Source organism: Passer domesticus, chromosome 19, assembly GCF_036417665.1.
Source record: "Passer domesticus isolate bPasDom1 chromosome 19, bPasDom1.hap1, whole genome shotgun sequence".
Lineage (NCBI taxonomy): Eukaryota > Metazoa > Chordata > Aves > Passeriformes > Passeridae > Passer > Passer domesticus.
The window spans coordinates 6997878-7013370 of NC_087492.1; the positions used below are offsets into that span (position 1 = coordinate 6997878).

Here is a 15493-nt window from a genome sequence, read left to right on the forward strand (position 1 = left end):
TGCATTACAATTTACTGTCTGAATTTCAGGCTCAGGAAGATGCTGAGAAGCTGCGCTCCGTTGTGATGCCCATGGAGAAAGAGATTGCAGCCCTAAAGGAGAAACTGGCAGAAGCTGAAGAAAAAATAAAAGCAGCATCAGAGGTGAGGTGGAGCTCTAACTGAATCCTGATTTATATCTTGCAGTGTGCTAGTTTGATGCAGACAAGTCAAATTTTATAAGAAAGAAAAAGGTGTCTTGGGAAACTCTTCATGCACTTCTTGTCTCCTGGAGCTCAAATATCATGTTTGGCCTAAATACGTTTTTGCATCTTTTTGTTTTGAGAGTTGCACTGTGTGTGTGGGATCTGGGTTTAGAATAAATTGCACAGCTCCAGGTCTACTATTAATAGAAAAAAAGCTCTAGAAAAATATCTGCTTTGCACTTCTCCCAGCCACCTGGCCTCTGGCTTATTGGCACACTTGGAGCCACGAAGTCAGACTTTCACATTTGAAAGGCATAAAGGGCAGCAGATGGAAGGTTTGGTGTCCTAGGGCAGGAAATCTGTCCCCACCATCAGTGGCAGTCACAGCCCAAGGCTGTCCTGAGCCTGGCTTGGCGTCGGCGTGTCCCGTGCTGTGCTGAGGAAGATGAACAGCAGCTCTCTGCAGCCAGTTAGGAATTGCCTGAAGGCTTTGGTTTTCTCTGAGATAAAACCTCCTGTGATTTCTGACTCAGCAAACTGTAAAACTGAAGAGTGCCATAAAGAAATCTTTCCAATTGATCCTTGTTCCGAGATGAAATCCATTTCTCCAAGCATCATGTCTGACAGATGTTTATGTAACCCTGTCTTACAAGGTTCTGGCTGGAGATTCTGCAGGACACTCAGTTATTTGTTAGCTCTGCTATTAAAAAAAATCTAAAAAAACAAAACAAGAAGAAGAAAATCCAAATATATTTCTTCAATATTTCTTGATATAATTTCTTTTTGTTGATAGATTTTCTTCCTTTTTGCAACAGTCTTTCATGTGTTGGAAAGTTTCTTTTCTTGTCTGTCCCCAAGTTTTCTCTCTTCTTAGGCTTACTTCAAGCTTGCCTCTTTAATTTTTTTCTGGCTACTATGATTACTCTGTTTTGAACTAAGGAGCTCTTGGCTTATCAGTATTTATCAGCCATTTAGATCCTGGCTATCAGCACTGATTACTTCACTGTCTGCTTTCCTGAGATATTTCCCTTTTTACCATCTGTGCTCAGTGCTGCTGTGATCCAGCTGCTATAACTGTGATACACTGATAGGTTTGACTTGGAATTTTAATGAGTAACTCATTCACAAGCACTGCTTACACACTGGTAGTTGAATATTTGGGATTTCTGCAAGTAAACTGGTCCTTCAGCACCCGTACATTACCTGAACAGGCAGAACTATAACTTCTAACAAGAAGGAAATGTCTGAGAGTGTTCCCCCCTGAGCTGGTTATTTCCCTCTTTTTATTCAGGTTAAAGAACTGAACCATTATTTAGAAGCTGAGAAGTCGTGTAGGACAGACTTGGAGATGTATGTGGCTGTTCTCAACACACAAAAATCAGTCCTGCAAGAGGATGCAGAGAAGTTGAGGAAGGAGCTGCATGAAGGTACCCACCTAACAACAGTCCTTTGACTCTCTTCCACTGAGGATGCAAAACCCAGTGGAGCTGTGAATTCTTTTATAATTTCTTACTTGAACTTGATTAAAAGAAATTGGGAGAGAGAAGTAGGAGTTTTAAATGTGAAAGGCCATAAAATGTTTGAGAGGAATTGAATGTGGAATTCCCTTATGTCAGAAAAACAGCAGAGTCATTATTTCCCTCAAGGCTTATTGTTGAATATCTGCTAAGTTCTTTAAGCTTGCAAGCTTCATTCTTGCTGAAGTGATTTTAGGTATGTGTTGTATTTGTGCATAATTATGAGCATTATTTCCATAATGTATAGACCTGGTTCCCTGAGGTGTTGCAGTGCTGAGTGTGGAAATATCCCTGTAGGGCACCACAGCCCAGGGTCACTGCAGAGGAGTGGAAACCAGAACCTGCTGCTGAAGTAAATAGGGATGTAGAAGACAGTTTTCTGAACCCACCACTAAAAAAAACCCCAAAACTGTTAGAATTCATTAATGAAGTTGAGGCTTTAGTCTTCTCACTGGGAAATCTTGAACTGTCAGTAATATATCCCTAATCACAAGCCAAGTTTGGAAATTAAGAAAATGGTATTTGAAATAAGACATTATTAACCTAAATAGTTGTTGAACAAAGCCTGACTGTTCTTGATTAGACCAATAATTACTTTTATTCCTGAAAATGCTTCTATTTGGAAAAGATATTTAAACACTTGTGGTTCAGAAGAATTTTTTCTCTGCTTGCATAGTTTGCCATCTCCTAGAGCAAGAGAGGCAGCAGCACAACCAGCTGAAACACACATGGCAGAAAGCCAATGACCAGTTCCTGGAGTCCCAGAGGCTGCTGATGAGGGACATGCAGAGGATGGAAATTGTGCTCACCTCAGAGCAGCTCCGGCAGGTGGAAGAGCTGAAAAAAAAGGATCAGGTTACCTGCTGCTTTCTCTTTTTGCTTTTATTTTTTTGTAATGCTGTAGGTTTACTGTGGTGTAACAGGCGTGGAAATCACATGTTGGGTGAAAATGTGGTAATAGCTCAAAAAATGAGAACTGACAGTTTTAACTGAAATCTCCCCTTTGAGTGATAGCTGGCAGTTATAACTGACCCCATTTGGACAAGTATTTTCCTAGTGCTACATATAAGAACTCTAATATTGCCAATATTTAAATGAAAATGTAAAAATATCCAGAAATTACTCTTGGAGGAAGAAATAGTCATCTATGATGCAAAATGTCTGGGTTAAGGATGTCAGCAAGTTTCACTTCTTTCTAGGTTTTTTCAGCCTTCCAGTACATATCTTAGACATAAATTAAGACTTTCATTTTAAATTAACTTACACAAGTGATTGTACATACTTATGACTTAGTGATCTATTAGGGTTTTTTTCTTGTTTCCTTATATTCCATCATTTAGTGATCAAGGCACTTCCTATTTCACTTTTTTTTTTCATGTTCATGCCTGTGTAATGGCTATGAATGGGTCTTTTAGGGATAGATATGTTATATATTTATAGTCTGTACCATAGCCAGTGTACCAGCTAGTTTTGTTACTTGTTAATCTTTATAATTAGGATTTTAAACCAGGTAATATGCTTTTTGAATAAAATCGTTCTAGAACATCAATCAGCCACTAAATGTGCAAAGTTCTCACTTCAGTCAGTTTGGGTGCCTTGTGAAATGAACACTGTATTTATTAACTAAAAGAATATTTATGTGAAAACCACTGGGTTTTAACCAAAATAATCTTTTTCAGTAGCTTAGTTTATCATGAAAGCTGATGTCATGACTATTATGGCAAAACTGAATCCCATTTTCTGTGTATGCTCTATTGACCACTGATTTTTAGGAAGAAGATGATCAGCAGAGGCTTAGCAAGAGAAAGGAAGAGAAGCAAAAAGATTCAGATGATGAAACAAAGGCTTCATGTTCTCTGGCCCCTGAAGAAACCCTTACCCAGCTCTCCAATGAAGAGGTAAAACAATTTAATCTTCACTTGTACTTGGGCATTCCTCAGGGTGTTCATTGCAAATACAAATGCAAAGTTACAGCCCTCTATTCTCTGTAGCTTCTAATCTTATTAGGCAATAAAAAAAATCCTCAGAGTTGCAGTTGAATCTATAAATCCTAATTAAGATTGGAAGACAATAGTGCACCATCCTGGAGGTGCCATTAAAAATGGTAATTTACATTTTGCATTCTGGAGGTTAACTGCTGGTAGGTTCTCCTGGGATTTCTAAGCACGTTCTAACACACCTAAATGTTCAGGATTAAGCTAATTATATCTGAACATTCAGCAAGAGTGTTGCAGCTACTTTGCTAACCAAATTGTTGAATTCTGTACTTATCATTTCTCAGGGTCCATTTTGGTTTTGTGAGTCAAATGAAGGAAAAATTAATAAAAACCCACAAAGTTTTTGTGCTATAGGAGCTTATTTAACCTTCAAGAGACTTGGGAGTTTTCAGAGTGAGCCAGTGTTTTGCTGGTTTTTTATAATTTTTGAAGGGAAAAAAAGTACGTACTTTATTATATGTATTCTGAAGTAATTCCTTTACTTTTATAAATTATTTATAACAGTTCAGAATGCAGAAAGTTGTTCAGAATTTTGAGATCTAAATGTAGCTGAGATCTAGTTCTACCCTTTAGCCTACAGCCACTTTCTGTTTCAAATACTGTTTATATCTTCTATGTCCAGATATGCAAATGAGGCACATTGGTGAGGAGCAAAAAATTTATCTTCTGATGTTTTCTTAAATCTCAGTTCATAGCATATTCTTTAGTCCATCATTCACAGCACTTATTTGCTTATAAGATTTATACATAATGGAAAATTTATATTTTGAGAAGGAGCATAACTTTCAGAGTGGTTTGGGTTTCTATATATATGTTTGGTTTTGTTATTTATTACCTTTTTAGCTGTTTAGAATATGTTTTATATGTTGTAATCAGTCATATTCATCAGTTCTTACAACTTGTTATAATTTGTTATAGCTTCTAAGATCCTCTCTCTTGTGCAGTTTGCAATACAAAGAGATGATTTGTTAATATTGTTTTGGTTATCACAGCACAGCTGTAGCCTGAAAATGCAGTTTTATGTAAGTCTGCATTCTCTTGACTTTTTTGTGATGAACTTGTATATATACATGCAAATATAAATATTACATGTAAAAATGATAAAAACAAGGCATTTACAGCAGCCATAAAACACTAGTGCATGATATAAATATATATCTATTATAGGTTATGAGCACTTATATGAAGTGCCAGCAGCCTGCTGGTCTCTGGACCTATTTCAGAAATGATAATTTTTCTCAAGAGCCTGGTTCCAGTGTTACTTCCTTATGTGTCTAATGGCAAAGCAGAAGTGCATAATATTTTGGAAGGTATTTTGAAAGCAGTCATGTGCTTTTTAAATAAAGCATTACTGCTCTCTTTTCAGTGCTACAAAAAACAAAAATAGATCGAGAGGCTCCATGTGCCTGATACACATCACAGGACAATTTGTGTGGCTTTTGCTGCTGCATTCCCCAGGATACCTTTTGGGTCTAAGCCCAGCCTTTTCCCTTTTTTTTTTATGTACAAATAACATTGTGAAGGAAATATTTTGGTATTTTGCTAGACACTCAAAGCAGAAGAGAAAAATAGAAGTCCAACATATACTTGTTGGTATAGAGTAGACTTTAAGTATATTTTTCTCTGTTTATTTTTGTGTTAATGCAGTGTGTTTTGTTTTATGAAAAACTCCTGAATTTCCTTTTGGAAGTAAAGTATCTGCCTTCTGGTGTGTAGATTATGGTTGCAGAGGGAATGTTGCCAGTACATCTCTTCAGGGGAAGCATCTTGCCTCAAATATTGGAAGATGGAAGGTGACTGTGTCCTTGCTTGTCTGGCAGGAAGGTAGTCTTACAGAAGCACTCTGTTAACAGAGGACTTTTTAAACTTGTTTTATTTGTTTTTGCATTCTAGCTGGTTCATTTCAGTTCTCTGTGGCCTTAAACTTAGAGAGCAGATGTTCTTGCCAAAGAAATTTAAACTGCCTTTGCCATGCCAGATAATCAGTGTCCAGCATTCCTGCTGTACCACTAAAATAGAGTAAATATTTGTTTTATTCCTTGATTTTCAATTCCAGGTGCATGTGAATAGCACCCATGGCTCAGTCCATTCCCTGGATGCAGACTTGCTTCTTTCCTCTGGCGAATCCTTCAATAAACCAGACACTGATATGTTTAAAGATGGACTTAGGAGAGCACAGTCTACAGACAGTCTGGGCACATCTGGATCCTTACAGTCCAAAGCTTTAGGGTACAACAACAAAGCAAAATCTGCTGGGAACCTGGATGAGTCAGATTTTGGACCACTTGTTGGAGCAGATTCAGTGTCTGAGAACTTTGATACGGCTTCCCTTGGATCCCTGCAAATGCCGAGCGGGTTCATGTTGACCAAAGATCAGGAAAAAGCAATCAAAGCAATGACACCAGAGCAAGAAGAGACTGCTTCCCTGCTCTCCAGTGTCACCCAGGGGGTGGAAAGTGCTTATGTGTCCCCCAGCGGGTACCGCCTGGTCAGCGAGACAGAGTGGAACCTGCTGCAGAAGGAGGTGAGTCCCCCTGCCCTGCTCCTGCCTCCTGGGCTCTGCCCAGAGCCAGCTGGGAAAGGAAGAGGTCACATCCAGGGCAGATGTTCACTTTCCCCTCTTGGAATGCTTCTGCAGGTGAAACACATCCAGTGGAAGGTGTATGAGCTGGCCCTGCTCCTGGGACAGGCAGCTTTACTAAACACGAGATGCTTTGGGTTTTGAGGAGGTGGCTGTGGAACTCAGTATTGTCTGAGGGGGGAAAAGGTGGGATAGTGTCATTCTAAGACACAAAGTAGGAAGACATAAACACAGATTCTCCAAGGTAGAAAAGAGGGAGGTTTAATTTTGATTGCAACATTTATAGATTTCCAAAAGTGACAGTGGATTGGAGGGTGAAAGTGCCATCTCTCCAATGACACTGGACAAACTAACAGTCCATCAAATTTCTCCTCCTCCAGAAAATAATTATTTACATGAAGTCCGTGAGAAAGTTTGTTACAAGAATGTAAACATTAGAAGGCTTAGAAGAACTCAAAAGAACAGGAGAACTTCAGGAGAAAATGGGAAGTTGAGGAGAGAGCATTCTAGTGGAAATGGGGGTGAATAGGAGAGGGCAGAGAGGAGCAGAAGCAGCAGAGCTGGGGGTGCTGCTCTGTGTGCTGGGGTGTTTGCTGAGGGCTGTGCACAGGGGGCACTTTGGAAATGAGCAGCCAAACTATGTCCAAGGCACAAAGTACCACAGAGAGGCTCCAGGAAATTACTGGGGACTTGCATCACCACAAACCCATATCTGAGAGCAGTAAGCAGCAGATTAGACTAAACTCTGGGCCACTTGCACTGTGGATGATCAAGGAAATTGTTGCTTCTGGGTGTTCTGCCTGTCAGTTTTTCAGCAGCTTTATCTGATGCCAGTTCAAAGCTTGTATTTGGTTTTTGCTGAAAAGTGGAGTGTTTGGGGTTTCCTGTGGTTTTTGTTTCAGAGGAAGAGAGGCCAAGGAGCAATACTTTAGGGGGAAGAAAAGGTGGGGGGAGATAGTAATTGATACTGGGTGAAAAGGGAGACAAGATGGGAGTAAAAAAAATGTATTGAAGGAGAAAAGGCCAGATGAAGGACAGATGAAATTAAGAACTACTGATTTTTTTTTCTCAATTTGTTGAAATTTAACTTAGTGCAAATTGTTGCTTAGGAGGTCTCTCCAAACCTGTTGTAAAGTTGCTTTGTTTTTCTTGTTGTTTTTGTTTTTCTACTGATTTGCTATATCTGAAGAAATTACAGCATCCTGAGCTCAGAGCTGAGTTAAATCCTTATTCTTCAGTGTTCCCTTGCCCTGTTGACATTTTGGTGACACTTTACTTCAGCCCTGTTTCAGAATCCAGAACAGAAATGCAGCTTCTCACATCTTCTGGAGGCAGGAGCACACACTGGGGTGTGAATGCCTCTTGCTGTGGCTTGGACATGGAGCAGCAAAAACAAACACAGATTCAGCTCAAACCTGACCTGCAGCTGGAACTTTGATTAAACTTCCATTTGTCCCCTTGGCCAAAACCATTGCAGTTCCAGCATGACATCAGGTTTACTCTTGGTTTCCCTGCTGCCCTCCCCAACACTGTTACTTTCCTCTCTCCTGTTTGGTTTCTGCTTGTCAGAAGAGCACAGCAGTGACTTGATGAACTCTTTGTGTCATGGCTTTTTGTGCCACTGGTGGGACCATGGCAGGAAAAGCTGATATCCCCCAGCTGATTTATCCATCCTTCACTTTTAGAGCAACTCAATCCTGCCATTACATGATTCTGTCTTTTGTCTGCTGTGCTTTGTGGCCACACAACACCTGAGTGTGTGCAGCATCCCTGCATTCCCTGGAGACCTCCCTGGCTCAGGGCAGGTGCTGACTCTGTGTCCTGCAGGTGCAGAATGCAGGGAACAAGCTGGGCAGGCGCTGTGACATGTGCTCCAATTATGAGAAGCAGTTGCAAGGGATCCAGATCCAGGAGGCTGAGACCAGAGACCAGGTGGGAATTCCCTCATTGCTTTAGCCAGGCTTTTGCAGCTTTTTGAACTACTGAGAGTGCTGTTTTATTCATTGGTTTTAACTGACCAATATCAGCATACTGGATAACTTGGCATAACTTGCTTTATTAATCATGTGTGGTCATGTACATATTTCTTAGGGATTCACCTTGAAGAACCCCTTTATTTGATGCTGTAAGACCATGTAGTAAAGGTAGTGTTCTATAAAAAGTATTATGCCCATGCTGAAGTCAGTATCTTTAATAATTTATATGTTTAAAATGCTTGTCATGCATTAAATTCTATTATCTTTGATACTGTAAGATCTGTTAACAGAAAAGGACCTCATCCTAGCAGCATAAAATGACTTTCAAGTCTTGGAGGGTATTTGTTTCCTGCCATATACCAAAGGACAATTTTCAGATGGGTGTGGAAGGCATGAGTCACATTGTGCTTTGAAATAAGTGATTGAAGTCATTACATGGCCATGGTCCAGTGCAGTTGGATGTCCCATGTTTCCTTAGAGGGATAATCTGTGCTGGAGCCTGTTTCAACAGCAAAGGAACTTCTGGGTTTCATAGGATTTTTGGATTTTTGAGGGATTTTATATTGTTGGTTTGAGGAGTGAAGGGGTTCAGAAAATAAATTCTCCCCAAGAGAATGAAAAATGAATTAATTTTGTTGTGACAACACAGGTGAAAAAGCTGCAGGTGATGCTGAGGCAAGCTAATGACCAGCTGGAAAAGACAATGAAAGATAAACAGGAATTGGAGGATTACATGAAACAAAGTGCTGAAGACTCTTCTAATCAGGTACAAGGATTTGGTAATTGAGATCCAGGAATGATGAAATGTTCTTCAAAAGTATGTAACAAGAACTTGTGCTTTGTTAGATAGGGATGGGCTACTGGCTGTAGAGGCAGCACAAAGGAGAATTTCTAGGGTTAGTTGTGCTCCACCTGAGTCTGCCACGGTTTCTAGATAAATCTATTGTGTCTCTAATACTGTGTTACCCATTTTTTGCCTTAAAATAGAATGTCTAATCCTGAACTCCATTACAGAGTGGCAGTAGGAGTTTGAGGAATGTTTGAGTTTTGGAGTGTGTCTGAAATGACCCAAACGTGCTCTGGGCACAGCTTTGTTGCTAGAAGAGTGATTCTGTTCCACCACGTGCTGTTATCAAGATTTGACACCCAATTAATGGACTTGTGGTGAAGAATGCAGTAACAAGGAGCTGAGCAGGCCTTAGCAGGGCCAAAATAGGCACTGAACTCCTTTAAAATAATAGCCCACTGGAAAGATTTCTCAGTCTGAGATGTGTACCTAATTCTTCTGGAACAATGAAGCCAAATATAATGGGTGGTAGTCATAGTTAAAAATAAAAAGAAGGAAAAAAAGAAGTCATCATCTTTGGCCTAATTAAGGTTGGAGTAGTAGGTACATGCTGTGTACCAGACACTGAATTTACTTCACTTGGGCTGGAACTTTGTCTCTTCCATCCTACCCAGCATTTTTTCTTACTAAAGAAACAATCATTAGACAAAGTCCAGCTTAGACAACAGAAATATGTTTATATGTTCTTCTGGCTGTACCAGGGTGCTGTTAATTAAGTAATGATTAATCTTACACTTGTTGTGGAATTACTTGTAGAGTTTTTGAAGGTGCTTTCAGAGAAAGGTACAAAAATTCAAAAAATGCTGAAAACTTAAAAAAAAAGCTCTTCAGTTTCCCTTCAGTGTCTCCAAAGTAGCTTATGTGTAAATTTTATTAGAATTAACTGTTGATTCAGAGTTTGGTAAATAGAACATAAAAATATTGTTGGTGCAGAAACACAACATCTGTCCTTACTGCCTGGAGCTGCTTTCCTGCTTGACTGAGTGAAGAATTAACATCAACTGCAGTGGCTTAGTTTGAAATTTCAAAGTACCTGTTAGTAATGATAACAGGCAAGAAAACTTATTTCTTTTACTGAATCTGTTCTAGGCTTTATTTCTTATGTGTCTGCTGTGTTTTCTTTCTTTAAGATCTCCTTGCTCATGGCCAAGTGTCAGAAGTCAGAAAATTTCCTCAGCGAGCTGCAGCAGGCATTTCTGCAAGCCAAGAGAAGTGTCCAGGAGCAAATGGTAAGACAGGTTAATTGCAGAGATCCATGAGCAGCCCTGTTTGTGTGACCCTGGGAGCTCAGTGTGCCTGTGAAAGGCTTTGTCTGCCCAGCCAGGCTTGGCTGGAGGGGGCTGAGCATCTTCACTTGCACAGGGCCTGGTGCAGTGAGCTCTGATGGGAAGTGCTGGGGCTGGGGCAGTTTGTGTCAGTCTGCTGCTCTCTGTGCTCCTGCACATTCAGCAGCAGGGACATCACTGGCCAGCTTCTTTCCCCTTACTCATTGTCTAATTCCATGTCTCTGTGCTATCTCAACTTCACCTCAAATCTCAAGACAGATTTTCTCAAGACGTTTTTGGGACTCATCACAAGTGCTATCGTTAGTGAATATTTTCTCAGGTTTTAGAGATGAATGATCAGTGTTGTTGCAGGTCAGACTTAAAATAACAGCCCTAACACCCAGGGAGAGATATGTATGGAAGCTTAATTTTTTAAAACTATTTTTGAGCATCTTGTTGGAATTAAGCCAGAGAATAGGAAGAGGACCTCATGTTTTAGAACTAAGTTTGACTTCCTTAGAGCAATTCATTCCTTTCTACAGAAGGATCAGAATCAAGTTTCTTCTTTTGTCCTCCCTGGCCCAGCATTTGTGGGGGACCAAGAGAATTCATCCTCACTGACCCATTTTTGGGGTCAGGGATTGTGTGTAGCACATCAGGGCATTGCTGGGAGATGCTCTGCATGAGAACATGTCTGGTGGATGTGCAGGAGATCCAGAAAATGTGTTGATCTGAGTCTGCTTCTCCTTCTGCCCCCTGTAGCACAGCTCCTGCATTGCTCAGGTCCCTGGTTCCCCATTTCCATTCCTCTTGGAAAACTCCCCTGGAATTTTTTTTTTTTTCTTCTGTAATGCAGTCTTCATCCTTTTTCTTTCCATGGGGTCAGCTGTTCTGGTGCTCTCCTGGGAGGACAGTGGGAGGCAGACACCCACCATGGAAAGTTCCAGGGTGAATATTTCAGGTTTTTGGATAACCTGCTCTTACAGCTGAGTGCTGAGGTGCTGTTAATAAACATCCCTGCAGCTCCTGAAAGCACCTGTGATTCCCCACTCTGCTTCCCTTCCATGAGCGCAGCTAATGGATAAACACAGGAGGAAAGTGGGACACTGAACAAAGCTGTATTTTATTTATCACTGTCTTCCTCCTCTCTGCCTGGACCTTAAAGTTGCCCTTGCCTTTATCTCTGGTGCACAGGCCAGGCAAGAGGGAGCTGCTGGTGTTGATCCACAGCATCATTTTGTTTCCCTTCTTTAAAAAGAATATCAATTCACCAGATTTCTGAAAGTAGGGGTAGTAAATGGGGAAGAAGAGATCTGAGCATGACCCTGAGTGTGAATTTATGCTTTTCTTTGCATTGTAGGCTGTCCTGACACAGTCAAGGGAGCAGGTTTCAGAAGAGCTGGTGAGACTGCAAAAAGATAATGAAAGTCTTCAAGGAAAACACAGCTTGCATGTGTCCTTACAGCAGGCTGAAGATTTCATTCTACCCGAAGCAACAGAGGTAAAACATTTTTAAATCATTAACACCAACAGTGCTTGTGACTTGATCTCACTGCAGTGTTATTCTTTATCAAAAAACTGTCTCAAACAGCACAGGGAACAGTAATTGGGGTTTTAACCCTGGAAGTCTGTGATGGACGAAGCCAGCCAGTGGTCCCCCCGTGCCATGGCTGCTTCAGGGTGTTGGATGGATTGTAAAACCAGCTAACTTGGCCTGACAGCTGCTCTGTGGTCTGTGGGTGTGGCTCTGGCCCAGTTCAGCCAGTTCAAGCTGCATTTTCCAACTGGGCACACAGGTGTTCAGTCAGCAGAGCCCCACTGTATTGATTCAGTAATTCAAGTGAAGTCAGTCACTTCTGTCCAGTTAAACCAGTGATAATCCAAAGCCTTGCATAATGATAAGCCTTATCATTCCTTTCATGGCCACTCCTTTCCTTTAAGCCTAAAAGACTTGGTGGGGCTGAAGGGCAGGGGGAGCATCATAAACCCTGGGGATGTTTGCCACGTTTTCATTTCCTGTGGCCCAGCAGACTGTGGCTGTAATTCCCTGCTGGGAGCAGGTCTGGGATGTCAGTGCAGACCCTGGGGCAGCAGAGCTTTGTCCTTGTGCAGATTGCCCAGTGCTGGGGGGTGCCAAATGCACATCTCTGCTAATCCTTGATCCAGGAGCTGCGGGAGCTGATCCTCAAGTACCGCGAGGACATCATCAGTGTGAGGACAGCAGCAGATCACCTGGAGGAGAAGCTGAAGGCAGAGATCCTCTTCTTGAAGGAACAGATCCAAGCTGAACAATATTTGAAAGAAAATATAGAAGAAACTCTACAGCTGGAAATAGAGAATTGCAAAGAGGAAATAGGTGAGCAGGGGTGAAACGGCCTCAGAAAAGGAATATAAGGAATTATTAAGGTGCACAAAGAGTTGATTTTTTAGTAGACTTACCTGAATTCTAAATACTGTGAACTTTTGAAAGCAGAGACACCAAAGCTGTGCAGCTGAAAACAAAAGTACAAATATTTGTTTGCTTTTGAGGTACCTTGATGTAACACGACTTTAATTCTCCTTTAAATATTAACAGAAGTAAACAGGGTGTGAACAATTTCCTGTGTTTCTTGCATTTAAGTTTTAATATTTTTGTTTTTCAGCTTCCATTTCCAGTTTAAAAGCTGAACTGGAAAGAATAAAAGCGGAAAAGGAACAGGTAAGAAGCTTTTTCACTATGGAATTTTTGGGTTTGGTAATGTGGGGTTTTTTTTGTAAAGAGGCTTTTTTCCTCTTTGCTGTATTGATGTCAGTGTTGGAGTAGGACACATTCATAGTTCTGTTCCTTAAAAGGTGTTTGATCTGTTTTATTAATCTCTAACCTAAATACTTGATTAAGTAATTCCTAACTACTACTAGACTGCCTAGCACTGACCTAAATGTCAAGTTTGGACATTTCTCTCCAGCTCTAGAAGTAAATAAATGGTGAGAAAGTGATGTTATTCAGGTGTTTTCTCTGCCCCTAGAAGTGATTAGTTGGGTGTGTTTCTGAGTCCACTAAGTATCTGAAAGATACTTAGACTTCCTTATGGAGGGACTGTGGGAGATGGAAATGTTAAGAAATTTAGTTAATTTTTTTCAATATTATTGTTATTATACAGTTGGAAAGCTCTTCACAGGAAAACCTGCAGCAGCTGGAGAGTCTGCAGGAGGCAAAGAATGCTCTAGAAGAACAGCTGAAGAAGGAGACTGCAGCAAAGGTAGCTATGATGTCTGGATGTGAAGTGTATCTGCATCTTTTGTGATGAGCAGCTGTGTCAGAGAATGTGGCACTACCTAAGAATGAAAAAAAGAAGCTTTTGAATGTTGGTAAGAAACTGGCAGGGCAGTAATGTCCTCTGGATGTGGTTAAATCCTCACCCCTGTTTTTCACTGGGATTTGTAAAATGGTGGCTCTGAATTGCTGCTGACCTGACCATCCTTGGGTTGCCCTCCCAAGTGAAGGCTCAGGAACATTCCTGCCTGTTCCATCCAGCCTTGGCTTGGATGCTTTGATGCTTTTGAAGAAATGGTGGGTTTTTTGTCGTTGCTGTAGGAAGGGGCTCTACTTCAGCACTCAGGTTATTTAATTGTGATCTGAGCACTCACTCTCTGCCCTCTCTTCTTGTGATTTTGGTTTTTTATGCCTTTTCTCCGAACACTTCTCTGGCTAAAGCTCAGGACAGCAAGGCAGTTACATTGCCAGCAGCAAATTACTGCCCTTACCATGAACTTACTGCACTAAAACCCAGAACTCTGCCTTTGTTTTTGAGATCCCTGCTCACGGTGCTGTTAAAGGACTTTGGGCTTTTCCATGCCTTAACGAGTCTGTTGGCACCTATTAATGGGTATTAGCCCCTGATTTTGTACTATGGGAAACTGAGGTGTGGAAAGACTGGTTTGATTTGTTGCCAGGGCCCTGTGAATGCTGTGCTGCTTTCTTCTGGTATCACACTTTAATCAGTTTATACAAGCTGCTGATTTTTATTCAGTTCAAGCAAAAGAACCTTTTCCTCCTCAGGCCAACCTTGAGCAGCTGGTGTTTGAAGAGAAGAACAAAGCCCAGAGGTTGCAGACTGAGTTGGATGTCAGTGAGCAAGTGCAGAGAGACTTTGTAAAGCTTTCTCAGACACTTCAGGTAAGAGAGTCCAACCAATGTGTACTTCACTTCTCCAGAGCTGAGTAAAATAAGAAATAGCAGTTGTGAATTTTCTTATGTTGGTATCTATATGATCTATTTTAGAATTTGTTAGTGTAATAAACTGATTAGGTATTCCTGCTATGATACTGTTATTAAAGCTATTGGGATTCTATTCTGATTTTCAGCCAACTTTCAGTTACTGTACTGAAAGAAACTGTGCAGGGCCAAAGATGATGGCTCTTCCAGACCTGTGTTTTTTCTTGTCCATCTCCTGATGCTTACAGTGTGATACTTTCCTAGCAAATCATTCAGATGCAAATATTTGAGGGCAAAGTAAGGAACTGGTACTGCTTGACCTGAATATGTGAAATGGTTCTTAGTGTTACAGTTACTGTTTTCTGTTCATACATTCTGGAAGTCTTGTCCTTGCTATTGTCTCTGTTGTTATCCTTGTATTTCCTCTACCAAGTGAACCTGTGGTTGCTGTGAGATGCCAAGAGGTGGCTGAGGGGAGGAGTTTTGTCAGGGCTGTCCCTGAGGCTGATCCAGGTTTGTCAGGCTGTTCTCTGCTGCAGTTTGTGTGCAGAGGGACTGTCAGTGTCCTGGGGAAGCCAGGCTGCACTGGGCTCACCTGCAGGGTCTGTGTTTCCAGACTTTGTGCTCCCTTTATGTTTCAGCTTTGCTCACAGAGGAGATGCTGAATTTCAGCCCCATCTCCTTGGAGTCCTTGGCCAGGCCCTCAGTGACATCCAGCAGAATTCAAATTACACATTTTCTGAGTCAGGCATTCAGGATTACTTGGAAAATTAACCCAGAATGTGGGAGATTGTTTACTAGGCACAGTTTAGCTGGATGGACAATAGAGATCTGTCCTCTCTGGCTCTGTGTCTGGAGGAATTGGTAGAACAAAGGAGACTATTGAGTTGTCCTGCTTAGGGAAGTTGTTTCTTGTTTGTCCTCATCCTCA

General features: G+C 41.1%; 1 protein-coding gene across 1 annotated transcript in view; it reads left to right on the forward strand.

The window, feature by feature from the left end:
- Positions 1-15493, forward strand: part of RABEP1 (rabaptin, RAB GTPase binding effector protein 1) — a 47113-nt gene that overhangs the window by 26820 nt on the left and 4800 nt on the right. The window contains exons 5-17 of the mRNA XM_064394478.1: positions 30-143; positions 1476-1611; positions 2378-2556; positions 3474-3599; positions 5755-6222; positions 8107-8211; positions 8905-9021; positions 10233-10331; positions 11728-11868; positions 12534-12723; positions 13010-13065; positions 13508-13606; positions 14407-14523. Of these exons, the coding sequence (XP_064250548.1) occupies positions 30-143; positions 1476-1611; positions 2378-2556; positions 3474-3599; positions 5755-6222; positions 8107-8211; positions 8905-9021; positions 10233-10331; positions 11728-11868; positions 12534-12723; positions 13010-13065; positions 13508-13606; positions 14407-14523 (1947 nt within the window). The remainder of the gene's footprint in view (positions 1-29; positions 144-1475; positions 1612-2377; positions 2557-3473; positions 3600-5754; positions 6223-8106; positions 8212-8904; positions 9022-10232; positions 10332-11727; positions 11869-12533; positions 12724-13009; positions 13066-13507; positions 13607-14406; positions 14524-15493) is intronic.